Genomic DNA, 27556 nt, shown 5'->3' with positions numbered 1-27556 from the left:
GCGAAAAGAGAACATGTTCTCTATTTTCTCGTTAGTCAATGGGAAAAGTCGGGAAAGAGTTCCTCGGCGGCTTCCACACTGAACTCGACGAGGAACTCGATGTGTTTGGCACGTCGAGTTCCTCGGTCGTGTGTACGGGGCCTCATACCCTGAGAGGAGTTTTATCCTTTCCTTAATCTACTTATTTAATGAAAAAAAATGGCTATGGATCCACTTTAAATGGAGTTTTGTGTTCTTTTTGAACATTTGCCTGGAGTTTAGCTTTAATGATTAGGCGTTGTTAAGGCAGGAGCAGGAAACACTTCCCCCTGAACAGGCAGACCGAGGCCCGGAATTGTCAGCCTCTTTGTAGGAGGCCTCCGAATGGACTTTTCTATTCATACACAGCCACTTCCAGCTGTTGTTCTGGAGATCAGCACGTAATCTCTCGGGGTCAGAGGACAGTCATCCATGACTGGTGCCTTTCAAAAGGTTGTGCTGATTTCAGTTGTCAGATATTACCCCCTTTTTCTCTTCCTCAATAACACCCATTCTGCCCTTTCATCGCGAAGGACCCAGCCTAGAATTGTATTACACGAATTTAAAGTCTTAAATGTGTTGGCTGCATTGTGAGGACACGACATGCTGTGGATGGGATAATTCATTCCCTTTTGATTGCCGGCAGAAATATTCTGGGATCCTTTGAATAGATCTTCGTGCTGGATCCAAGGCAGAATGTCATGAAAGGACGTACACAATAGACGGCGGGTGTACTGGTGGAAAATGCTGTGTTTGTATGTTTATTGCTGCAGCCATTTAAGGAAAACTTCTAACCCAATTTCCCAGATCCCATCTCCTACAGTATCCAGTCTCTTTACTCTAAAGCCTCGTACACACGATCAGTCCATCCGATGAGAACGGTCTGATGGACCGTTGTCGTCGGTTAACCGATGAAGCTGACTGATGGTCCGTCGCGCCTACACACCATCGGTTAAAAAAATGATCGTGTCAGAACGCGGAGACGTAAAACACAACGACGTGCTGAAAAAAACAAAGTTTAATGCTTCCAAGCATGCGTCGACTTGATTCTGAGCATGCATGGATTTTTAACCGATGGTTGTGCCTACTAACGTTTTTTTCCCATCGGTTAAGAATCCATCGGTTAAATTTAAAGCAAGTTGGCTTTTTTTTTAACCGATGGTTAAATAACCTATGGGGCCCACACACGATCGGTTTTGACCGATGAAAATGGTCCATCAGACCGTTGTCCTCTGGTTAACCTATCGTGTGTACGAGGCCTTAGATTTGTGTAGGTTCTCTAAGCTTTTCTTCAGTGTGGTGTCTTTGGACTTGCTAGATTTACCATACTTTTGTTAAATTATATTTAGTTTAGCTCTAATAAAGGGGTAGCTTTGAGCCTCTGAACGGTGTTGGTTGGATTTTTAATGGAAAAACTAGTTTTGGGCTCAAGACCAAACCATCAGGGATAGTTTATCCCAGTTCTGTAAAAGTTTGGCCTTGAGCCCAAAACTAGTTTTTCTATATCTTGATTTTTAATGAATATTTGCTAGGGGCTCCCAACCTTATTAGATTTATATGAGGGCCCATTTTTATGGAGCTGTGTGATTTTGGGACCTGGGGGGAGTTTTGTAAGTTTTGAGTTTTGGATTTTTAATGGACTATTCTAGTGAACAGAGATACTTTGGACTAGTCTTTGAATTTATTCCACCTACTTTACCTTCAGATTTCAATTTGAAGTGCTGCCAAGAGGCTCTTTTGAATATGAAAGCTGTATGCCCAAGATAAAGGCACTTTACTCCATTCATTCTATATAAACCTGTAGAATAAGATCTATTTCAGGGATCCAGAGCAATCCACCTCCCTTTAGACCAGGGGTTTCAAACTGGCGACCCTCCAGCTGTTGTGAAAATACAAGTCCCACGAGGCATTGCAAGGCTGACAGTTACAAGCATGACTCCTCCCACAGGTAGAGGCATGATGGGACTTGTAGTTTTGCAACAGCTGGGGGGCCACCAGTTTGAGACCACTGCTTTAGACTGAACATATATGGCCTAATTCCAACATTGATATGGCTTGTGGACCATGTACAGCAGCCTATATTTATGTCTTTTTAAATTATGCTAACACCAATTAGCCAAAACTGGCTATCCTCATTGCTTTTATAACTTGCTAGTCCTAATCTATCCTTAACTCAGATCTTCTTGTTTATTCCATTCAACTATTGATAAGCCCTGAAGAGGAAGTCGTTTTTTACCTACGAAATGCATTGGTTTTATCTGATGTTCTTAGCTATCTGTAAGGGTGCAATTCTTTCCAATGACCACAAGTGTAAGGAGCATTCTTTCAACTGACCATCACACTAATGTATCATGACTTGTAGATATAAGAATTTTTAGCAGGGGTTCCCTAAAAATGAAAAATTATTTGAAGGGTTCCTCTGTGTTGAAAATTTAGGAAAAATTTGCTCTACACAGACCATACATGTTCTAATCAAGGAAGGCAGGCAACGTTCGTATAGTTTGTGATCGTTGGGCCATATACAGCAGCCAATACTTATGTTTTTTTAATGCTGCTGACACCTTTAGCCAAAGCTGGCTGTCCCCATTGCTGTTATAACTGGCTATCCCTAATCTATACTTAACTTAGACTTTATTGTGTATTCCACTCAACCATTGTTTAAGCCCTGAAGAAGAAGGGAGTTGATTCTCCCTCGAAATGTGTTTTTTATCTGATGCTCTTAAAGCGGGAGTTCACCCGAAAAAAAAAAATGAACATTAGATTTAGGCTAATTATGCGAAGCAGAATCGGGTGTTTATTTTAAAATAAATTCAGTACTTACCGTTTTAGAGATCGATGTTCTCCATGGCTTCCGGGTATGATCTTCGGGACTGGGCGTTCCTATTTGATTGACAGCCTTCCGACGGTCGCATACAGCACGTCACCAGTTGCCGAAAGAAGCCAAACGTCGGTGCGGCTCTATACGGCGCCTGCGCACCGACGTTCGGCTACTTTCGGGAACTCGTGACGCGCTGTATGCGATCGTCGGAAGGCTGTCAATCAAGTAGGAACGCCCAGTCCCGCAGCCCATACCCGGAAGCGGCGGGAGAACATTGATCTCTAAAACGGTAAGTACAGCATTGATTTTAAAATAAACACCCGATTCTGCTTCGCATACTTAGCCTCAATCTAATGTTAAAAAATGATTTTTTGGGTGAACCTCCACTTTAAAGGGTCACTAAAGGAAAAAAAAAATTTGGTTTAATATAACAGACATGTTATACACAGAGTGTCCCTGTTCCATGTCTTCTGGGGTCCCTCGGCGGCTGTCTCTGGTCCTCCCCGCACGAACTACACACGTTCATGCGAGAGAGCTCGCATTGTGTGTAGTCCGTGCGGGCGCGCTCCCGTGATACAGCGAGCGGCCATAGCCGCTCGCTGTATCACTCGCCCCCGCCCCTCGGCGCGCCGCTTTACTGAATGTGATTGACAGCAGCTCCAGCCAATGCTATCCAAAACTAAAATGAAAAGTTTTGGTTAGAGATACACTTTAATTACAAGAACAATTATCAACTGTTGCGGCAAGTTGTGTGAACTCTTTGACTTTGGCGCTAGTAGACCATTCACCTAATTTACCCGTAAGGTCCTACTTTCAATAAAAATTGTGTTTTTATATAACTGTTTTAGGCCTCTGTCATGACGCAATGCACTTTTTTGAACTCTACTTGTCAAAATAGTTTTTATCATGGTAAAGGTCAGACTTAGGATGCTTTGAAAAACGTTTTAAATTCAAGGTGTTTGCGTTCCGTCCCTCTCGTGCGCGGATCTCGCTGTGTGTGTAACAGCTGTTCCTGTAAGATTTCCCTGGTGTAACCTCAGATGCAGAGAATGGGGTCTCTCGATTTTGTTTGGTTGGAACTCGGTTCTGCCTAATCCCAATCAGATGTTCCTTAAGAGGAGAACTCTTAAATCTTCCAAAGATCTCAGCACTCCTCGAAAGGATACCTCCACACTGTTCTCCTTTGCTTCATATGTTAGCAGTCAGTCGAGGTTATCCAAGGTAACGGCGTATTAAAAACGGAGTGTGTTTCACATTTCCTGTTAAGTTGCCTATGCATTAAGGAATCCACCAGGTGCAGACGTGTTATCCTCCTCTTCGAATCTTCTAAATCGAAAACCGCACTATAACTCAGGACTGCGGTACATTGGTGCATTGTGTTTTTCTTTCCTTGTCCATTTATGAAAATCAATACTTTTTTTTTAGCAGCCTTTAACCGATTCATTGCCACTTACAGGGTGTGTTAGGGCATCAGACAAGTGCGCACCCCACCCCCGTTAGAAGAGTTTAATCCACTAGTACCTTTGTCTTGACAGCAAGTTAGATAATTACATTATTACATTTGTATGGGCCATTGTTGCATTTTATACCTTTAGTACCGGTTCACACTTACAGCGCAACTTTGCAATTTGGGGGCGACTTCAGCGTGACTTGGAGCAACTTACAACGCAACTTAAAGTTGAAAGGCGACTTTGGCTGTGGCCAATCACAGAATAATCAGCTCTGTGGAAGGGTGGCGTTTGCCTGAGTAAACTATTTTCTTTTTCCTGTAAAGTTGCTTCAATATAGATGGAGATCCGACTTGGAGGCAACTTCCATTGAAATGTATGTGTACAAGTTGCCTTGAAGTAGTACAGGAACCTTTTCTGATGTCGGAGCAACTTCAATAGTATACATTAAGACGGCTCTCATTTACTTCAATGGAATTTCTTATGTCCAGTGACTTGGGGCAACTTGAGGTCTGACAAGTCGGATCCCAAGTCTCTGTAGTGTGAACCGGCACTAAAGAGGACCTGTGCTGTGAAAGTTCTGGCCAAAAATGTAAACTTAGGACAAAGGACTAGTTACTAGAATTGCCTGTGGTCTCTCTGCAGTTGACCTTTCCTCATTGATCTTTCCCCATGTGTGTAGACGCCCATCATGGTGAAGGTAGCTGTCATTTCAGTGCTTCTGCTCTGAATTTTGACAACAAGGCCTGCAGCTACAAAGTTCCAGCATACTTATCAAATAGACTTTACTGCTTGCTAAGAATATGTAAATATTGTAAAGACAGGTTTTTTTTGGAGGGGACTGCAGAGTGGCCTCTTGACTACCGACCATGGGCCTAAGGGAGGACTACTCTTTGGGAGGTGTGTTAGGGGGACCCTTGGAGTAGTCTTGCTTCAGATTTGGGTCCATGTCTCCCTGAAACATATAGATTTGGGACATTTGTGCTGAAACCAGCAATGACTGCTTTAGATCATAAGACTCAGAGTAGATGTTAAAATAATCAGCTCAAACCAACATGATACTGGGGTCTCCTGCTATAAACAATTTATTAAGGTGTTATACGTTTATTGTTAAATATTTATCTCCCATTGTGTGCCTCCTAAGTTGTCGTTTCCATTGTTAATTGAGTCACCTATTGTTTCTCTCCTACTGCTCATCTCTTGGAAATGTGATTAATATCGTGACCACCGTTACAGTAACGTCCATAGTCTGGGAACAGGTTCACTTAAAGTGGAAGTAAACCCTCCTATCGTTTTCAGCCAAGGAAGCTGCCATCTTGACCGCTGTTTAATCTGCAACTGCCATGATGCTGTACATGTGACCTGTTATGAAGCCAGCCATTAGATGGTTTGGCAGTTTGGTTGAGAGAACAAACAAATGTGACAGCTAGCATTTCCGTTATGCCGGGAATGTTAACTGTTTTTGTAACTATCAAATTGAAGGGTTTACTTCCACTTTAAAGCAGTGGTCATCAACCCTGTCCTTAGGGCCCACTAACAGGCCAGGTTTGCAAGATAACTGAAATACATCACAGGTTAAATCATTTGCTGCTCAGTGATTGCAGTATTCTAGTCTGCATCTCCCCCAAGGTAATACATAAAACCTGGCCTGTTAGTGGGCCCTGAGGACAGGGTTGATGACTACTAACTTAAAGCATAACACTCAGAAGACCACGTTGCACGGTAAAGCAATGCTGTTTTTACCAAACTGGATGATAACTTGTTAAGACGCAACTGAAAAAAGATGTGTGTAATAAAATCTTAATTGTGTTCTTCTCTCATTTCAGGACATTTGGGCTTCCAAGACAGTTTTGTGACTTCTGGCGTCTTCAGCGTTACAGAACTCGTCCGAGTCTCACAAAGTAAGTGTCTCTTCCCGTTATTTGATGATTTTTTTTCAAAGTTGTACCTGTATAAGGTGGAAATATGACACACACACATCTGTTTGTGGGAACTGTGCCTCTTAAACTGATGCAGACAGATGACATCAGCAAAAAAAAATGGTCGAAAGTGTCTCATGCCTCACTGCTGTCATTAAATGGCCATGAATGGTCATGTAGAGCTACCCAAGAGGTCAATGATTGGTACTCGCATCAGTCCAACGTGTAGGAATTTCTCAAAACAGCCAGTCAATTTTTTTCCTTTTCTTATTGAAAGAAGAAGAAATTGCAATGTTAATCTAGTATGAGGCCTCGTACACACGCCCGAGGAGCTTGACGGACGAAACACATCGTTTTGCTCGTCGGGTTCCTTGTTAGGCTGTCGAGGAACTCGATGTGCCAATTTTCTCCATTCCCGTCGAGGAAAAAGAGAACATGCTCTCTTTTTGGCTCGACGAGTTCCTCGACAGTTTCCTCGTCTAAAAATGTACACACGACCGGTTTCTTCGGCAAAAAAAAAACCAGCAAGTTTCTTGCTGGTTTTTGCTGAGAAACTCGGTCGTGTGTACGAGGCCTCACTTTAACCAAAAACTCACTTACTCTTGAAGTTCAGCTGCAACTACCACAGTAATGTGTTCCCACACCAAACAATCAAGGTAAAACATAAATGTGTTCAGCTACCCTAACCATCAAATGTGAACCCATACACCAGTACAGGTCATATGAGCCTTTCCCGGATCATCAGGGGCAATCAGATGGGTAGAGGATATCTTCAACATCTTTTGCCACCATTATATGTATATCACTGTAAGAGGTCTCCTCTGCTCACCATATCACAAGTGCTCAAATCAAATAACTACCTCCATAGTGTAGTATTACCATAAAAAGTTTACTTTATTAAAATATTTTACACTCACATTAAAATTATTCAATCTCACAGGTACAAGTACACATCAGGGTCACAGAACCTTACTTCTATCCAACTTGGCAAAACGCGATGATGTCAGTCAGCTCCACCCTACGCGTTACGTCACTTGTCACATGACTTCATCTTTTCGACTTTTTTAGTATGCTCTTTTTTCAATTATTTTAGTTCTTTTAGTATGCTCTTTTTTCAATTCATTGAAAGATGGCATGTATCCCACCGCTACAGAGGATGGGCATGAGTTTGTCAATGGCCACCTATAAAAGACCACACTTTTCATAATTCCTTGGTTTGCTATTTTTCAAGGAATATTTTTCCATAAACACAAATACTCTTACGAACAAATGAACTGCACATGCTCAACACCAAAATAATATTAAAACAGAGGTTATATGCCTTTTTTTTCATTATCATGTAGTGTAAAAATTAGAAAAGCTTGCATTTTTTGCTTTTTTATTTAACCTATTTCATGTAATCAGATGCATAGCCTGCACCAGAAAAAAAGCTGTCATCTTATTGGCTGCTGTAAGTAACATATTCAATCTAACTCATGTTTTTAATGTACATAACATCCATTGTAAAAATTCAACCCTTTTGATCTGTGGTTCCCCTTTCTCTGAAGCTCCGGCGGAGCTGAGAGTTTTTGTTTGACCTTTCCAGAGTGCTAATGTCATCAGTATGAATGACAAAAGTGCAAGCCGATCTCTGCCAGCTTGTCAATATTCACTAAACACAATGAATTAAGAGGACCTCTCGCCATCCTGCTCGATTGATCAAAGGCCTATCGATTGACTTCTGCCCAAACATAAGACAGACGGCCCTGGCTGAGGGCTTGCACCACCTATCAAAATCAGTCTTTGTTTTTGTTTTTTTTTATAACAAAAAATCAAAAGAATCACCTGGGTTTCTCTGGGTAACCCATCTGATGTGTCTGTGCTGCTGAGGTCACTGTTGGCTACATTGGAAAAGTCTCTTTATGTATAAATACCATATAGCAGGCCAGGCAGCGCATGCTTTTAGAATGCAGGAAAATTCCTGACAGATTGAGGTGAATGAAGCATGACATAACACAGACAAGCTTAAGTTACAATTAGCCACCAAATGAAAGGGACGTTCTTCCCACTGACCACCAATGTAAGGAGCATTCTTTCCACTGATCACCAATGTAAGGAGCATTCTTCCCACTGATCACCGATGTAAGGAGCATTCTTCTCACTGACCACCAATGTAAGGGACATTCTTCCCACTGACCACCAATGTAAGGAGCATTCTTCCCACTGACCACCAATGTAAGGAGCATTCTTCCCACTGATCACCAATGTAAGGAACATTCTTTCCTCTGATCACCAATGTAAGGAACTATCTTCTCACTGATCACCAATGTAAGGAACATTCTTCTCACTGGCCACCAATGTAAGGGACATTCTTCTCACTGATCACCAATGTAAGGAGCATTCTTCTCACTGACCACCAATGTAAGGAGCATTCTTCCCACTGATCACCAATGTAAGGAGCATTCTTCCCACTGACCACCAATGTAAGGAGCATTCTTCCCACTGATCACCAATGTAAGGAACATTCTTTCCTCTGATCACCAATGTAAGGAACTATCTTCTCACTGATCACCAATGTAAGGAACATTCTTCTCACTGATCACCAATGTAAGGAACATTCTTCCCACTGATCACCAATGTAAGGAGCATTCTTCCCACTGATCACCAATGTAAGGAACATTCTTCTCACTGATCACCAATGTAAGGAGCATTCTTCTCACTGGCCACCAATGTAAGGGACATTCTTCTCACTGATCACCAATGTAAGGAGCATTCTTCTCACTGACCACCAATGTAAGGAGCATTCTTCCCACTGATCACCAATGTAAGGGACATTCTTCCCACTGACCACCAATGTAAGGAGCATTCTTCCCACTGATCACCAATGTAAGGAACATTCTTTCCTCTGATCACCAATGTAAGGAACTATCTTCTCACTGATCACCAATGTAAGGAACATTCTTCTCACTGGCCACCAATGTAAGGAACATTCTTCCCACTGATCACCAATGTAAGGAGCATTCTTCCCACTGATCACCAATGTAAGGGACATTCTTCTCACTGATCACCAATGTAAGGAGCATTCTTCTCACTGGCCACCAATGTAAGGAGCATTCTTTCCACTGACTACTAATGTTTGGAGCATTCTTCCCACTGATCACCAATGTAAGGAACATTCTTCCCACTGATCACCAATGTAAGGAACATTATTCCCACTGATCACCAATGTAAGGATCATTCTTCTCACTGATCACCAATGTAAGGAACATTCTTCCCACTGATCACCAATGTAAGGAACATTCTTCCCACTGATCACCAATGTAAGGAACATTCTTCTCACTGATCACCAATGTAAGGAACATTCTTCCCACTGATCACCAATGTAAGGAACATTCTTCCCACTGATCACCAATGTAAGGAACATTCTTCTCACTGATCACCAATGTAAGGAGCATTCTTCTCACTGATCACCAATGTAAGGAACATTCTTCCCAATGATCACCAATGTAAGGGACATTCTTCCCACTGATCACCAATGTAAGGAGCATTCTTCTCACTGATCACCAATGTAAGGAGCATTCTTCTCACTGATCACCAATGTAAGGAACATTCTTCTCACTGGCCACCAATTTAAGGAGCATTCTTTCCACTGACTACTAATGTTTGGAGCATTCTTCCCACTGACCAATGATGTAGGAAAATTCTTCCCATTGACGACCTAAGTAAGGAGCGTTCTTTCCACTGATCATCAATGTAAGGAAAATTCTTCCCACTGATCACCAATGTAAGGAGCATTCTTCCCACTGATCACCAATGTAAGGAGCATTCTTCCCACTGATCACCAATGTAAGGAGCATTCGTCCCACTGACCTCAAATGTAGGAAAATTCTTCACTTTGGCCACCTAGCTAAAGGGCATTCTTTCCACTGAGTACCATGCTAATGCACTGAAAGTTATTTTAATAGTTCCTTCATGTTAAAAAGTTTGAGAAAGGCTGCTCTACACTCATAGCCCTCTATTACTCTTCAAGTCCTACATGATAGAATTTCAGAAGCGTACAAAGGTATATACTATTCTGTGACCTCTACAGACGCCATATAAAGTCAATTTGTATAATTGCTTGAAAATTTATAACATGAGATGAGAGCGGCAGCAAATAGGAGGCTTGTGTGACCTCATACGAGGTATAAATATCAGATCCCAGAGCTCATCTCCGCTCTTCGCTTCATCTCTAAAGCAGAGGTTCCTGGGACGGAAATTACTACGGTATACAGATCTCCCGTGTGCGTCCTGCATACTAACCGGCCGGGCAGTACACTAGCATTTCTTGGTTGGTCTGTATTATTAAAGCCCAACTCCAGCCAACACTTTTTAGTTTTAGAGTAAGGAAAGGTAAGAATTTCTAGCAGGCCTTAAATGCTGTTCACCTTCACCATGGGGGGATTTTCCTTCACTTCCTGTTCTGTCTAGCTTCCATGAACAGGAAGTTAGGAGCAATCTTCCTGGAAGGGGACACACACAATGACCAATAAATAGACAGGAAGCGTGGGGGAATCCCCTATTGGAGGAATTCAAAAGTATAAAATTAAAGCTGAACTCAACATAGGCAAATATTGTCTAATTACAAGGGACATGGGTATTTCTTCCAGATCTAGGCTGTAATGCAGTGTGAAATTTTGCCTCTGTTTGTTATATTTTGCACCCCACTGGTCTTTAGAAGTGGTGGCTGCTTTTTTTTTTGTTTTTTTCACCTTTATTTTCACCTGGTGATCCTGCCAGTAACACACTCCATGCCATAGGGTAATAATGCTCACTCACTGTACTATACCCATAGGGGAACTGCATTGTCACTCACAGACATATTTTTTCAATTAATATTTTATGTAATTGCTTCAGGATTAATTTCTTACCTTCTAATCATATTCCCTAGCAGCTCTTTCCAACCATTTTAACATGGAGGAAGCCTGAAACAATATTCCAGCCTTTAGGAACCCCTGCTAGTAATTACTGTATCTACATCTCACCTTATAATAGTGGGATGGTCATTTGGAAGAATGTTCCTTGCATTGGTGGTCAGTGGGAAGATTGCTCCTTACATTGGTGGCCAATGAGAAGAATGCTCTTACTTTGGTGGCCAAAGGGAAGGCTGCTCCTTACAAATGTGGCCAAAGGGAGGAATGCTCCTTACAAATGTGGCCAAAGGGAAGAATGCTCCTTACAATGGTGGCCAACGGGATCAATGTTCCTTACATTGGTGGCCAGTGGGAAGAATGCTCCTTACAATGGTGGCCAACGGGATGAATTTTCCTTACATTGTTGACCAGTGGGAAGAATGTTCCTTACAACGGTGACCAATAGGAAGAATGCTCCTTATATTGATTGTCAGTGGGAGGAATGCTCCTTACATTGTTAGCCAATGAGAAGAATGCTCTTACTTTGGTGGCCAGTGGAAAGAATGCTCCTTACAATGATGGCCAAAGGGAAGGATGCTGCTTAGAAATGTGGTCAAAGGGAAGAATGCCCCTTACATTGGTGGCCAACGGGATGAATGTTCCTTACATTGGTGGCCAGTGGGAAAAATGCTCCTTACAATGGTGGCCAACGGGGTGAATTTTCCTTACATTGGTGGCCAGTAGGAAGAATGCTCCTTACAATGGTGGCCAATAGGAAGAATGCTCCTTACATTGGTGGTCAGTTGGAAGAATACCCCTTATATTGGTGGTCAGTGGGAAAAATAAGCCTTACATTAGTGGTCTGTGGGAGGAATGATCCTAAAGCCTCGTACACACGACCGAGTTTCTCGGCAAAAACCAGCAAGAAACTTACTGGGATTTTTTTTTTGCCGAGGAAACCGGTCGTGTGTACATTTTTCGACGAGGAAACTGTCGAGGATCCCGTCGAGCCAAAAAGAGAGCATGTCTTCTTTTTCCTCGACGGGAATGGAGAAACTTGCTTTGACGAGTTCCTCGACAGCCTAACAAGGAACTCGGCGAGGAAAACGATGTGTTTCCCCCGTCGAGTTCCTCGGCCGTGTGTACAAGGCCTCACAGTGGAAAGAATCCACCCCCTTCCTTACAGGTGACTAAAAGGCCATTGGTGTTAGTAGTCACTTATCTGAGAGGCAGAAAGTGTTTATTGTTCAAGGAACCTGTAGCAACCTCTGAAGGGACCCTAGAGTTCCCCTCAACCCTGGTTGGGAAAGGCTAGTCCAGAGTAAAGCCAAGGATAACACAAACGGTAGGCTGAAGCAGAAGTCTGGGGGGGATTACCCCCTTATTGTCTATTCTGCTTCCTAAAATGGGAACATTCGTTTTGAGTTTCTTATATTCTATAGGGCACATGATTTTCTGTTCACCTTATACCATGCCTGTTTTACATCAGAACCAAGTTAGATGCCAAGTCTGGTGTTCACTAAGCAAAGATAAGATAAAACTGTACTCACACAAGTAATATATTAAGCCCATCAGAACTTTCTGTCCCGCTTTCAAAGTCATGTGCGGTCAAGTCAGGACAAGCTCAGTATGGAGCACATTTGGTTCTTATTTAACAGTCTTCTCTTTGTTTTACATTTTACTAATGAGTCAGCAACGTCTGAGATATGATTCAGATGTGCTGCAAAGGTCGGAAAAGTCTGATTCCCTTTTATCAGATCAGGGCCACCCACAGTAAATGGCGGGAAGGTGAATTCCACAATCCCTATGAGAGTTGTGCCTAACAGTGAATTGACATGTATTTTGCCAAAGCACCATGCATCGTTAACAATTACTTTTTTGGATAAATAAAACACTTTTTTCATCTTCTGTTGCATCTCAGTGCTGCTAATCTCCTGCAGAACAATTTGCCATCACTTCCTGTCTACATGAGCTCAGCAATGGCTGAAGGGCACTTCTCAGTGCGGGTTTCCTGATAATGGCAACAGTGGACCATGCTTGCATAATGTGTATTGATACGGCCACTTGTAGTCTGCAATGGGAGAGCACATAGGTGTGTGCAGCCTATTGCATTAGGGTGTGCACCCCAAAGCTCAAACATGTACTACCGATCACTCACGATGAAAGGGAAGGGGCCGGTAAGTTACATATTTATTGGCCCCTTCCCCACACATCCTAAAAGACATTCCTGCAGCAACAGCCAGAGGGAGAGGAGAGTAGGGAAGCCAGAAGTGCTGCAAGGGGAAGGAGGGGGGACCTAGGTAGTAGGGGCAATCTGTGCTGCACAGAGTGATTAGGGTGTGCCTGGGCACACCTGGCACACCCTGTGCGCATGCCTATGGGAGAGCATATGAGAGTGTGACAATACAGGAGCAAAACTGATACAGGGACAGAGCGTTGTCACTCTAAAACAGGAAGTGCATGAACAAGTACCTTCATGGCAGGCAATAGTTTAATAAAAGGTGCAGATTACATCAGATTTCAAGAGCCTCCCCACCATCTGAAGTCAAGAGTCCCCCACCTTCCTTTACATCACAGTAAACCCCCTTAACTTGTACTGCTGCCGGGAAAAAAACTGGGGGCAGAGCTTGGAAGCAGAAAGTGTGGGGTCTGGAGTAGAACCAGAGGAGGACTGGAGTCTGCTGAATGCTGAGACCAGGGGAGGTGGAAACAAGGGGGTGCTGCAGCTGCACAGAGAGGCGCAGGATCTGTTGGAGGGGTTCTGTCCTCCTCTTTGCTGCGGACTGCTGAGACGGGGGGAGAGATGAGCTTCTCATTGCTGCACAGAGAGATGCAGGATCTGGTGGGGGAGTTCTGCCCTCCCCCCTCTTTCTGACTGCTAAGACAAGGTGGGGAGATGAGGGTGATGCTGCAGCTGCAGAAGGGGTGCGAAGGCTTCATGGAATGGCCTGGCGGGCCGGATTTGCCCATGGGCTTGTGCCTGACACATGTGCCTTAGGCCGCGTACACACAGTCGGACAAAACCGATGAGAATGGACCGAGGTTCAGTTTCATCGGTCCAAACTGATGGTGTGTATAGCCCATCGGTCTATACACACACGCATCGATTCGGTGGGTGTGGCCAAATTGCAACATTGGGGGATCTTAAAGGTGCAATAAATACCAGAAGTGCATTATGTACAGAGTTCAGGGGTGCACTACGTACAGAGTGCAGAGTACAGGGGTGCGCTGCGTACCGAGTGCAGAGTTCAGGGATGTGCTACATACTGAGTGCAGAGTTCAGGGATGCGCTACATCCTGAGTGCAGAGTTCAGGCTTGCACTATATACCGAGTGTAGAGTTCAGGATTACGCTATGTACTGAGTGCAGAGTTCAGGATTACGCTATGTACTGAGTGCAGCGTTCAGGGAATACGCTACATACAGAGTGCAGAGTTCAGGCTTACGCTATGTACTGAGTGCAGCATTTAGGGATGCGCTACGTACAGAGTGCAGAGTTCAGGCTTACGCTATGTACTGAGTGCAGACTTCAGGGGTGCTCTATGTACAGCAGTTCAGGGGTGCGCTATATACAGGGTGCAGAGTTCAGGGGTGTGCTACTTAAAGCATGCAGAGTTCAGGGGTGTGCTATGCACAGGGTGCGCTATGTACAGAGCGCAGCGTTCAGGAGTGCGCTATGTACATGGTGCAGAGTTCAGGGGTGTGCTACATACAGGGTGCAGAGTTCAGGGGTGCATTGTGTACAAAGTGCAGTGTTGAGGAGTGTGCTATATACAGAATACACAGTTCAGACATGCGCTATGTACAAAGTGCAGAGTTCAGGGGTGCACTGTGTAAGGTACAGAATGCAGTGTTGAGGCGTGCGCTATGTAAAAAGTGCAGAGTTCAGTGGTTTGCTATGCATAGTGTGGAAGAATCTGCTCTCTTTCACGGGCTGTTCACGTCTCTCTTCCACCCCTCCCCCTGGGCGCGAGGGCCACATAAAATGACCTAGAGGGCCGGATTCGCCCTGCGACGCATTTGACACATGTGATGTAGTACGTTGTTAGCCTCCCCTTCCTTTTTTTTTTACAGCACCATTTCTCCATAAATGACAGGTGCTCTTTAACATGGTCAGACAATTGCCCTATATTTGTGCGTTGCACATCTTCTGTTTGTACTTTTTTCAGGAGGGGATTAGAATCACACCACCAGTCCAGGACTCCGTTGTGAAATATGGTTCCCCCCAGCCTGTGTGCTAAGATCAGCTACTAGAAAGAGAGCTATTTGTGCCGGGATATTAGAGGAGAAGAAAAAAGATTTTAATAAAAAATAGCCTGCAGCCAGGGAATGTGCAGCGCCAGTGACCTTGCCTCCTGTACGCCATTACACAATTCAATGGCAGTCCACTCAGAGCTCGCTCTCGATCAATATCCTATTAAAGCTGCACAAAAAGTCTCCATAAACTTAGTGGTTTAGCCGTGTTTATAAATGGAACCTGGCATAATTAGACGGTCAATAGAGGCCCACGCTGCTAATTCTGAAGTCAGCGCCACGCGTTTTGTGTCTATAGCGCGGTGCGAAAAGAGGACAGAACAAACTAAGACAACAATTAGGCTGTCTGTCTAATATTTATCCATCCGCCGGCCTTTTCAGCCTTTCTATGACATATTCCGTCTTCTCATTTCTTCCAGCATGCTGGCGGGAGGAAGAAATACGCTATCAATGAAGTCACCAGTCTCTAGTAAATGGCTAGGGGACCGCCGTGATGTCACTGGTCTCTGCTGAATATTTTTTTAATGATGTCACCGGTCTAGTAAATGGATAGGCTGCATTCTCAGTGATGTCACCGGTCTCTAGTGAATGGATAGGCTGCATTCTCAGTGATGTCACCGGCCTCTAGTGAATGGATAGGCTGCATTCTCAGTGATGTCACCGGTCTCTAGTGAATAGATAGGCTGCATTCTCAGTGATGTCACCGGTCTCTAGAGAATTGATAGGCTGCATTCTCAGTGATGTCATTGGTCTCTAGTGAATGGATAGGCTGCATTCTCAGTGATGTCATCGGTCTCTAGTGAATGGATAGGCTGTATTCTCAGTGATGTCACTGGTCTCTAGTGAATGGATAGGCTGCATTCTCAGTGATGTCACCAGTCTCTAGTGAATGGATAGGCTGCATTCTCAGTGATGTCACCGGTCTCTAGTGAATGGATAGGCTGCATTCTCAGTGATGTCACCGGTCTCTAGTGAATGGATAGGCTGCATTCTCAGTGATGTCACCAGTCTCTAGTGAATGGATAGGCTGCATTCTCAGTGATGTAACTGGTCTCTAGAGAATGGATAGGCTGCATTCTCAGTGATGCCATCGGTCTCTAGTGAATGGATAGGCTGCATTCTCAGTGATGCCATCGGTCTCTAGTGAATGGATAGGCTGCCTTATCAGTGATGTCACCGGTCTCTAGTGAATGGATAGGCTGCATTCTCAGTGATGTCACCGGTCTCTAGTGAATGGATAGGCTGCATTCTTAGTGATGTCACCGGTCTCTAGTGAATGAATAGGCTGCATTCTCAGTGATGTCACCGGTCTCTAGTGAATGGATAGGCTGCATTCTCGGTGATGTCATCGGTCTCTAGTGAATGAATAGGCTGCATTCTCGGTGATGTCATCGGTCTCTAGTGAATGAATAGGCTGCATTCTCAGTGATGTCACTGGTCTCTAGTGAATGGATAGGCTGCATTCTCAGTGATGTCACCAGTCTCTAGTGAATGGATAGGCTGCATTCTCAGTGATGTCACCAGTCTCTAGTGAATGGATAGGTTGCATTCTCAGTGATGTCACTGGTCTCTAGTGAATGGATAGGCTGCATTTTCAGTGATGTCACCGGTCTCTAGTGAATGGATAGGCTGCATTCTCAGTGATGTCACAGGTCTCTAGTGAATGGATAGTCTATGGATAGAAGTATTTCTGTCAGAGTTAGAGGACAGCAGAGACGGATTTACTTGTTATGATCAATCAGTTTTTTCAACCAATCGATAGACTATAGTCGGACTATTCGATATTTAGATTCTTCTCTTCCCCTCGTATCTTTTATCTACTTCCTAGGTACATAAAAAAAGTTTATTAGTGCGACATAATGTTTCTTCTTCTCTAATGCTTACTCTCTGGAAGCCTGAATACATTAGGATCAGAGTATTTATGCCGGGTTACTAATGCATTGCTATCGTTTTATAGAGCTGTTTTATTTTACATTTTACTAAATGTTGGTAAATCAAACGTTGCAGCATTCCGGGGGAATGAAAGCGCCATCTGGCCCCTTTTATTTATTGTATTAAGCCAGTTCTCCTTCAATAAATTTACAGAATAGCACATGAAAATTAGATTACATTTATCTACGTTCATCCTCGCCCCTTAGGTCCGCCTCCTCGTATTGCCGCTGGAGTGTGTGGTGTCAAAAGGGGACTCTTCAGAGGAGTTCAGAAGTTTTATATCGAGAATTCAAACAAAAGTTACTTCAAAGCTGAGTTGTTACTACAAAGAGCTAAATCCACTGATGAGATACATTCTGTATAAGGGAGCTGTTGTATTGTCTCAGTACTGTCTATCCAGTCCTGAGGTTTACACAGCTCTGCCATACAGAGCAGCTCTGTCTGTCCAGGTAGGAGACCTGACTTTTTTTCTGGTGCAGTTAAAGTGGTATTAACCCTTGATTCTTTTTTCTTAAAATAACAAACATGTCATACTTACCTGCTCTGTGCAATGCTTTTGCACAGATGAGCCCTGATCCTCTTCTTTTGGGGTCTCCCACCGGTGCTCTAGGCCCCTCCTCTTCGGGCGGGTGCCCCCATGAAAAGCTGCATTCCCTGGGGGGGGGGGCACCTGTGTGTGCTCGCTCCCGAGCCCCGCTGCTGCGTCCATTGACATAGACAGCGGGACCCAGCTCCGCCCCCTGCTCCGGTGTCACAGCATTTGATTGGCAGCATCTGAAGCCAATGGCTCCCGTTGCTATCAATCTGCCCAATAGGGAGGGAGACAGTGGCAAATCGCTGAATCGGATCAGGCTAGGTAAAAAAAAAGGGAGGGGGGTGAGGAAGAAGCTGCAGCACCAAAGGTTTTTCACCTTAACCACTTCAGCCCCGGAGAATTTGGCTGCCCAATGCCCATTTTTTGCGATTCGGCACTGTGTCGCTTTAACTGACAATTGCGCGGTCCTGCGACGTGGCTCCCAAACAAAATTGGCGTCCTTTTTTTCCCACAAATAGAGCTTTCTTTTGGTGGTATTTGATCACCTCTGCGGTTTTTATTTTTTGCGCTATAAACAAAAATAGAGCGACAATTTTGAAAAAAAAATCAATATTTTTTACTTTTTGCTATAATAAATATCCCCCAAAAATATATATATAAAAAAAAAAATTCCTCATTTTAGGGCGATATGTATTCTTCTACATATTTTTGGTAAAAACAAAATCGCAATAAGCGTACATTGATTGGTTCTACAAAATAGGGGATAGTTTTATGGCATTTTTTTTTTGTTATTTTTTTTTTTACTAGTAATGGCGGCGATCTGCGTTTTTTTCCGTGACTGTGACATTATGACAGACACATCGGACACTTTTGACGCTATTTTGGGACCATTGTCCTTTAGACAGTGATCAGTGCTATAAAAATGCACTGATTACTGTGTAAATGACACTGGCAGGGAAGGGGTTAACCACTAGGGGGCGAGGAAGGGGTTAAGTGTGTCCTAGGGAGTGATTCTAACTGTGAGGGGGATGGGCTACTAGTGACACGACACTGATCACTGCTCCTGATGAGAGGAAGCAGACGATCAGTGTCGCGTCACTAGGCAGAACAGGGAGATGCCTTGTTTACCTAGGCATCCCCCCTATTCTGACGCTCCGTGACACAATCGCGGGCACCCGGCGGACATCGAGTCCGCGGGACCCGCGGTCACGGTTACGGAGCTTGCGCGCACGTGATGCCGCATCTTAAAGGAGACGTACAGGTACGTCCATATGCGCAGCCGTGCCATTCTGCCGTCGTAAATAGTCGTGCATCGGTCGGCAAGCGGTTAATGCATAGAATGAATTGCATTATGGGGCGCTCCGCGGTGGGCAATCTTGCTGCGAGCGCCCCATATGTTAGTTTATTCTACGATCAAATGAACAGCGGATGTTCGAACCCATCCCTAGTGTCGCGTCACCGAATACAATTTGGAGAGCACTGTGAGCCGTGGCCTCCTCTAGGTATGGCCTCCCATATGTAAGACCAACGTTGTGTTCTCCAGTGAAAACTGATCACCTCCGTGTGATGTTACTTCCTCCGCACATAAACCAGCCGGGTGACAGGTTGTTATGGTGGCAGCTATATATAGAAAGTCACATTCTTGAAGCCGTGCCCTGGGTTTGATCTATGGGTGAACTTGCAGAGCCTCCATATCAGATGATCGTTTTACCGATTGTGCCGTCTCCGTCCAGGTTCCTGTGTTTACTTGTCAGCTGTGACAGTTCGGAGCTACCAGACGCATAAACATAGGCCAGTCCCTACACTGCATCCCTGTGCCTGATGTATACGTAAACTCTAATGCCGCATACACACGGCCGTTTTCCATGACGAGGAAAATTACATTTTTTTAATTGGTCGTTAAAACGGTCGTGTGTAGGCTCCAGAGCATTTTTTTCGACGAGAAAAATGGGCATTAAAAATTTAGGGCCAGATTCACATACATTTAGATAGGCGCAGCGTATCAGAGATACGCTATGCCGCTGTAACTTACTTTTTCATTCTTTGAATCCACAAAGAATTTGCGCCGTAAGTTACGGCGGCGTAGTGTATTTCTGGCGGCGGAATTCAAATCAGCGGGTAGGGGGCGTGATTCATTTAAATGAAGCGCGTCCCCGCGCCGATTGAACTGCGCATGCTCCGTTTCGAAATTTCCCGCCGTTGCAACAACGTCATTTTTTGAACTTAGACGTGACTTACGTCCATCCCTATTCACGGACGACTTACACAAAAAATAAAAAAAATTCAAATTTCGACGCGGGAACGACAGCCATACTTAACATGGCAAGTCTATCTATACGCCGCAAAATACCAGCTTTAACTATATCCCCGAAAAAGCCGACTAGAGACGACGTAAGAGAATGCGACGGCCGCGCGTATGTTTGTGGATCGTCGGAAGAAGCTAATTTGCATACCCGACGCGGAAAACGACGCAAACTCCACCCAGCGGATGCCGAAGTATTGCACCTACGATCCAAAGCCGTACGCCTGTCGGATCGAACCCAGATGCCGTCGTATCTTGGTTTGAGGATTCAAACTAAAGATACGACGCGGGTAATTTGAAAGTACGCCGGCGTATCAGTAGATACGCCGGCGTACTCTCTGTCTGGATCTGGCCCTTAGAACCTGCTCTATTTTTTCTCGACGTAATTTTTCTCATCGTGGAAAACGGTTGTGTGTACGATTTAACGACGGGGAAAAAAAACGCACATGCTCAGAAGCAAGTTATGAGAAGGGGAATTTGCATAATCAGCCCAAAGGGTGGCGCCATTCGAATGGAACTTCCCCTTTATAGTGCCGTTGTACGTCACCGCGCTTTGCTCGAGCATTTATCACGATCATGTGAATGCAAGGCAGGCTTGAGAGGGATCACGTCGAATCACTTCGTTTTTTTCCATGGCATGAAAAACGGTCGTGTGTACGCGGCATCGGAACTTCTGGCAGTTTTTAGAGCTGCCAATTTCTGTGACAGGAAATGGGGACGGAGGGTCCAAACTTATTTCCACTGTGCTAGTTTTATAATTGCAGAGCAGACCCAGGTAGGGTGACCACAATTCCAAACTACCATTCAGGGACACCCTCCCTTCCCAAAAATCAGCTTGTGCTGTAACGAATCACAGCACAGTGATTGGACGCAAGAGGCGGGATTTATGATTTCTCCAATCACAACAAGGGGGCGGGGATAGTGCTCCTCCAGGCATTCCCAGCCAGGGCAAGTACTGTCAGTGAGTAAAGCGGTGATGTGACGGCCTTTTTTGGGGGCATCAGATTTTCCCCGGGGGGGTAGCTGTGTCAGTTTCATTCGGGGACACTGTATTGTCCTGGAATGAATGTGCCCGGGACAGACCTGCAAAATGCGGGACTGTCCCGGGCAATCCGGGACACGTGGTCACCCTAGACCCAGAAGGTGTGTTTGGTCAATGTAGCACCTTCTAGAAATACATCAAAGTCCCATATTCCCCTTTTCCTTCTAATACTAGAAATACATGAGTTGTTGTAAATGTGTGTAGCTGGCCTACAATTAGACATGTGCAGCTCCCGTCCCCCTCTCTATCCCTCTCCTTCTCTTTAGCTGAAATTCAAATAAGCTTTACCATCAGGACTAAATCATTCTAGAATGTCAAGACAAGGGATGATTTAAAAGGAGAAGACACAAGCCCTGGGACAGTCTGTCCTTCCTTCTCACTCTAAAAGAGACAGTATAGTATTTTCAGTGAGATCATATTGTCAGCTATTATTTGCCATGATTTTCAACGTGACATTCTAAATCTTACGAGAGGGAAAAAAAAAACAGCTCTGGGGTTCAGGAGGATTCAGATTTATATCTATATGTGGATTGCATTTTAGCTGTTGTGTTTGGCTGGGTTCACACCAATGCGAATTGGATACAGGTGCGGAAACCTGCATCCAATTCGCAATAGCAGGAGAGTTTGACCTGCTCCCTATGGAGTTGGTTCACATAGCTCTGCAGCAGGTCCGGTGTATCTTGCAGAAAAACGCTGTCCGTTTCAGGTCCGAATTCAGCCCAAAATTCAGACTGAAATCGGACCTGAAATTGTGAACCAGCACGCACCGGACCCTGGTGTGAGTGAGCCGCATGTGGATCATATGTGAACCGAGCCTTAAACAGATTTGTGGATTAGCCACTAGAGGGAGCAGACACTCAGTTTGCAGGCATTCTGCCTCTCTTCTTAACAACTGTTGTAATAATGTGCCAACCAATATACCACTATGGACTCATTTATTTATAGCTCACTAAAAAGTTTAGTTATGTCTCTTTTTTATATAAATATCTAAAAACATTTAAAAACTTACATTTTCTTGAATCGCTCTCTTTCTTCTTTTTTTGAATGCTCATCTCTAAATCATAGTGTATCTCTCTTCTCTCTCCATCCATCCATCTTTCTTCATCTCCTTTGCTTCTACATTAATCTCTTTCTTTCTTTCATTCTTTTTTTCTTTCTTTTTCTCTCTCTTGCGCTCTCTCTCTCTCTTTCTCCTTTTCTCTCTCTCTTTCTTCCTTCCTTTCTTTCATTCTTTTTTTCTTTCTTTTTCTATCTCTTGCTCTCTCTCTCTCTTTCTCCTTTTCTCTCTCTCTTTCTTCCTTCCTTTCTTTCATTCTTTTTTTCTTTCTTTTTCTCTCTCTTGCACTCTCTCTCTCTCTTTCTCCTTTTCTCTCTCTCTTTCTTCCTTCCTTTCTTTCATTCTTTTTTTCTTTCTTTTTCTATCTCTTGCTCTCTCTCTCTCTTTCTCATTTTCTCTCTCTCTTTCTTTTTTTCTTTCTTGTTTATATCTTCTTAGCTCTCTACATTTCTCTCTCTTTTTATATCTCCGTCACTTTCTTTTTCTCATTCTCTGTCCTTCTCTCTCTCTCTCTCTCTCTCTCTCAATTTCTTCCTTTCTTTTTTTTTTCTTTCTTATTTCTTTCTCTCTTTTAAACTGCATTCCCTTGATTTGCTCTTTCTTCTCTCTAAAGTTATAGGTTTGTGAACACTCATCTCTAAATCATAGTGTATCTCTCTTCTCTCTCCATCCATCTTTCTTCTTTTCATTTCTTCATCTTTTTCTACATGTCCTACGCTCAGGGCCGTCTTTACCATAGGACAAACAGGGGCAGCTGCCCAGGGCCCTGTCACTGTTGGGGGCCCAAAGCAACCCCCTTTGAAAAAAAAAAATATATATATATATTTTTATTTTATTTTTTATTAAAGGGCCAATTTTTTTTTTAGAGGTCTGGAGGTCCCCAGGGCCCCGGATGACAACCCCCCTTTTTTATATAATTTTTTTTTTTTATATATTTCTTTATTTCTTTTATTTTTTATATATACGAAGGCATGGCAGCCCATTCAAATCAATGGGCTGCTGTGCCTGCACAAATGAGGGCCGCCAAAACACATACATGTGAACCAGCCAGGCCCAAAATAAGCTGGAGGGGGGCCCAAAAAAAATGTTTGCCCAGGGCCCAAACCATATTAAAGACGGCCCTGCCTACGCTTTTACATCAATCATCTCCTTCCTTCCTTTCTTTCTTTCTTTCTTTCTTTCTTTCTTTCTTTCTTTCTTTCTTTCTTTCTTTCTTACTTTCTTTCTCAGTTTAGTCTCTCTCTCTCTCTCCTTTACCCCTTTGCAGTGGCAGCCCGTAATGCAGGGCACATGGGCGCCACCCCCCCCCCTATCGATTCACCTGGCCCCCTAATCTGGCGCCGGACACATGGATTCCAATGTTGTTTTTTTTTTTTAAACACATGATTAGAGCCAGAGGCTTTTATAGGCTGCAAAAAAAAGTGGGGTTGGGGCACAGAGCACTGCGCCCCAAGCCCACCCAGTTGTGTGACAATAGTGAATAAATATTTGCTATTGTCTTCCTGATTTTCCTCCCGGCTAATCAGGAAGCAGGTCATCCGATTGGCCAAGAGGAGAAGCAATCCTATTGGCTGCTGAGGAGGGAGGAGATGCAGGGGAAGCTGCTGTGAAGCACCAGGAGGAGGCGACTCCGTCCAGAGGAAGCACTGCCCACGACCTAGATGGGGTAGGTGCAGAGCTTGGGACCAACTGAGAGTGGGGGGGGGGGGTGCCTGTGACTTACCCGACCCCTGAAAAAGTATACCACCAGCCGCCACTGCCCCTTTGTCTCTTCGCTATCTTTTTCACTCTCTCTCTCTCTCTCTTTGTCTCTATCTCTTTCACTTTCCCTCTTTCTCTCTCTCTGTCTCTTTCACCTTTCCTCTCTTTTTTTGCTTCTCTCTCTCTCTCTCTGTGTTTGCTTCTCTCCCTCTCTTTCTGTCTCTTTCTCTCTCACACACTTTTCCTCTATCTCTTTTTTTGGTTCTCTTTGGTTTCTCTCTCTCTCTCTCTCTCTCTCCCTCTCTCCCTCTCTCTGTCTCTGCCTTTCTCTCTTTCACTTTCTCTCTCTCTATCTCTATCTTTGCTTCTCTCTCTCTCTTTGTCTCTCTCCTTCTCTCTTTCACTTTTCCACTCTCTCTTGTTTTGCTTCTCTCCCTCCCTCTCTCTCGTTGTTTCTCTCTCTCTCTCTCTCTCTCTCTCTCTCTCTCTCTCTCTCTCTCGTTGCTTCTCTCTTTCATTGCTTCTCTCTCTCTCTCTCTCTCTCTCTCTCTCTCTCTCTCTCTCTCTCTCTCTCTCTCTCTCTCTCGTTGCTTCTCTCTCTCTCTGTGTCTGGAAGGGAGACGTCCTCAGTGCAGCTGATTTTTCATAGCCATAAATTTTTGCTATTATGGAAAATGGTTTAATTTAATTACATTTCACCTTGGTACTGTACAAGCAGCCTGAAGTCTCATTCACCACTGGCGGTGGCAGAGAGAGGCACAGTTATGCTAAGTAATTAAAATACTGTGCTGTAAGCATAGTATTTTAATGTATTACAGAACAAAAAAAAAAAAGTCAATTTTTTTTTCTAATATGTAGGAATTTATGAAAATGTTATCGAGCTTGTTTAAACACAACGGATCTCACCGCATCGTAGGAAACTCCTGTGTACGTGTCAGCGTTCTCACATAGTGATCTGGTTTATAGTATAATACATAAAAGGGAGATCTTTGAACTAAAAGTTGACGTGAATTCTGCTTAAAGTGGAGGTTCACCCGAAAAGTTAATTTTTAACATTAGATTGAGGCTCATTTTGTCTAGGGGAATCGCTTAAAATCTAAGCAGTATTTACCGTTTTAGAGAGCGATCTTCTCCGCCGTTTCCGGGTATAGGCTGCGGGACTGGGCGTTCCTATTTGATAGACAGTCATCCGACAGGCTTCTGACGGTCGCATACAGCGCGTCACGATTTTCCGAAAGTAGCCGAACGTCGGTGCGCAGGCGCCGTATAGAGCCACACCGACGTTCGGCTTCTTTCGGCTACTCGTAGCGCGATGTATGCGACCGTCGGAAGACTGTCAATCAAATAGGAACGCCCAGTCCCGAAGACCATACCCGGAAGCGGCGGAGAAGATCGCTCTCTAAAACGGTAAGTACTGCTTAGATTTTAAAAAAACTATCCGATTCCCCTTGACAAAATGAGCATCAATCTGAGGGTAAAAAATGTTTTCGGGTGAACTCCCGCTTTAAAGAGGTTCTCCGAATTCATCAGCTTATGGGGAAACCATGAAAAGTGACGGCGAATCTGGTGCAGCTGTGCATAGTAGCCAATCGGCTTCTAAGCCCTCGTTTACACCGAGGGCGGGTTTTAAATTACGCAAGTTCAGCTAAACTCGCACGATTTTTAAACCGACGTTTCAGTCCAACTTTGGGGGGCGATTTGACAGACATCTGGGCGGGTTCATGCACACATGTCTATTGAAATCGAACCCCAAAAGTCACCAAAAGTAGTGCAGGAACTACTTTTGGGAATTGGTGCGCCGCCGCAAAGTCGGCAAATTGAATGTCCAATTGGCCCAATGTGAACGTGGGCTAACTTCAGCTTGTTTAATAAAAAAAAAAAAAACTCGAAGCTAATGGGAGCTGCACTAGATTTTGCACTCACTGGGCCAGATTTAGGATGACGAGCGCATACTTGCGGCGGCGGCGTAGCTTATGGCATTTAGGCTACGCCGCCGTAAGTTAGCGAGGCAAGTACATGATTCACAATGTACTTGACTGCTAAGTTACGGCGGCGTAGCCTAAAGAGGGCGGGCGTAAGGGCACCTAATTCAAATTAGGCTGAGGGGGCGTGTTTTATGATAATTAGGCTTGACCCGACATGATTGACGTTTTTTTGGAACTGCGCATGCGCCGTGCGCCTACATTTCCCAGTGTGCATTGCGGCTAAGTGCGCCGCACGGGCCTATTGATTTCGACGTGGACGTAAATGACGTAAATCCCTATTCACGGACGACGAATTTTGACGCGGGAACGGCGGCCATACTTAACATTACTATTCCATCTATTTGATGGAACAACTTTAGGCCTGCTAATGCGTTACGTAAACGGCGTATCTGTACTGCGTCGGCTGGGCGTACGTTCGTGAATAGGCGTATCTACTGATTTACATATTCTACGCCGACCGCAATGGAAGCGCCACCTAGCGGTCAGCCTAAAAATTACACTTTAGGATACGACGGTGTAAGACACTTACGCCACTTGTAGCTGAGCCTAATTTAAGCGTATCTGGTTTCCAGAATACGCTTAAATTAGCGCAGACGCAAATTCTGACTTAGGCTGGCGTATCTACTGATACGCCAGCCTAAGTCTCTCTGAATCTAGCTAACTGCATGACTCTTCTGCAATACAGAGCTGCCTGCTCACAGTTTATTAATACTTACCTTGTAAGTTTAGTTCCACTTTAAAGTGGTTGTGAAGGCTGAAGGTTTTTTGCCCTCCCTGCTTTAAAGGGGTTGTAAAGCTTTGTGCATCCTATGCATTAAGGTGAAAAAACACCTTGCACTCTCCGGCCCCCCGAGCCCCCGTTTTACTTACCTGAGCCCCCAATCTCCGTGAGCGCGATCCAGCGATGCTTTCCCCCAGCTCTTGATGGCTCTTCATTGGATGATTGACAGCAGCGCAGCCATTGCCTCCCGCTGCTGTCAATCAAATCAATAACGCGGCACACCGGGGGGCGGGGCCAAGTGATACACACGTCGGCTATGGCTGCCGACTGTATCACACAAGAGCGCACCCGCAACTAACCCCCTTGGGAGAGCACTTTCCAGAGGGGATTAGCTCTTGTGGGGAGGAGCCGAGACAGCCGCTGAGGGACCCCAGAAGACGAGGATTGGGGCCACTCTGTGCAAAACAGTGGAGGTAAGTATGGTATGTTTGTTATTTTTTTTATTATTATTAAACCTTTACAACCCCTTTAAAGTGATTTTTTTTTTTTAAACAACAGACCTGTTATACTTACCTCCCCTGTGCAAGGGTTTTGCACAGATCGGCTGCGATCCTACTATTCTGGGGTCCCCCAGCGGCGCTCCTCCTCCGCATCGAGTGCCCACATGGAGAGCCACATTCCATGGGTGTGCTCCCGAGTCCTGCTGCTGCGTCCATTGACAGACAGCAGGACTCGGCCTCGACCCCCGGCTCCCGTGTCACTGGATTTGATTGACAGTAGCGGGAGCCAATGGCTCCTGAAGCCTTCAATCTATCCAATGGGGACCTGAAACAGCGGCTGGAGCTGCTGGGTTCGTTCTCGTCGCTGGAAAGATTGGGTTCAGGTTAGTAAAAGGAGGGCTCTGGGGGGCTGCTACACGACAGAAGGTTTTTCACCTTACTGCAAGAAAGGTGA

At 44.5% G+C, this 27556-nt stretch overlaps 1 protein-coding gene across 7 annotated transcripts in view; it reads left to right on the top strand.

The window, feature by feature from the left end:
* The window catches only part of NFIA (nuclear factor I A), a 455247-nt gene that overhangs the window by 290542 nt on the left and 137149 nt on the right, over nt 1-27556 (top strand). For all 7 annotated transcript variants that reach the window (XM_040360816.1, XM_040360813.1, XM_040360812.1 and 4 more), the window contains exon 4: nt 6111-6185. In XM_040360816.1, the coding sequence (XP_040216750.1) occupies nt 6111-6185 (75 nt within the window). The remainder of the gene's footprint in view (nt 1-6110; nt 6186-27556) is intronic.

The sequence above is a fragment of the Rana temporaria genome, chromosome 7 (genome assembly GCF_905171775.1).
Source record: "Rana temporaria chromosome 7, aRanTem1.1, whole genome shotgun sequence".
Taxonomy (NCBI): Eukaryota; Metazoa; Chordata; class Amphibia; order Anura; family Ranidae; genus Rana; species Rana temporaria.
Note: the sequence above shows the minus strand (reverse complement) of the source record. Positions and strands in the feature narration are given on the sequence as shown.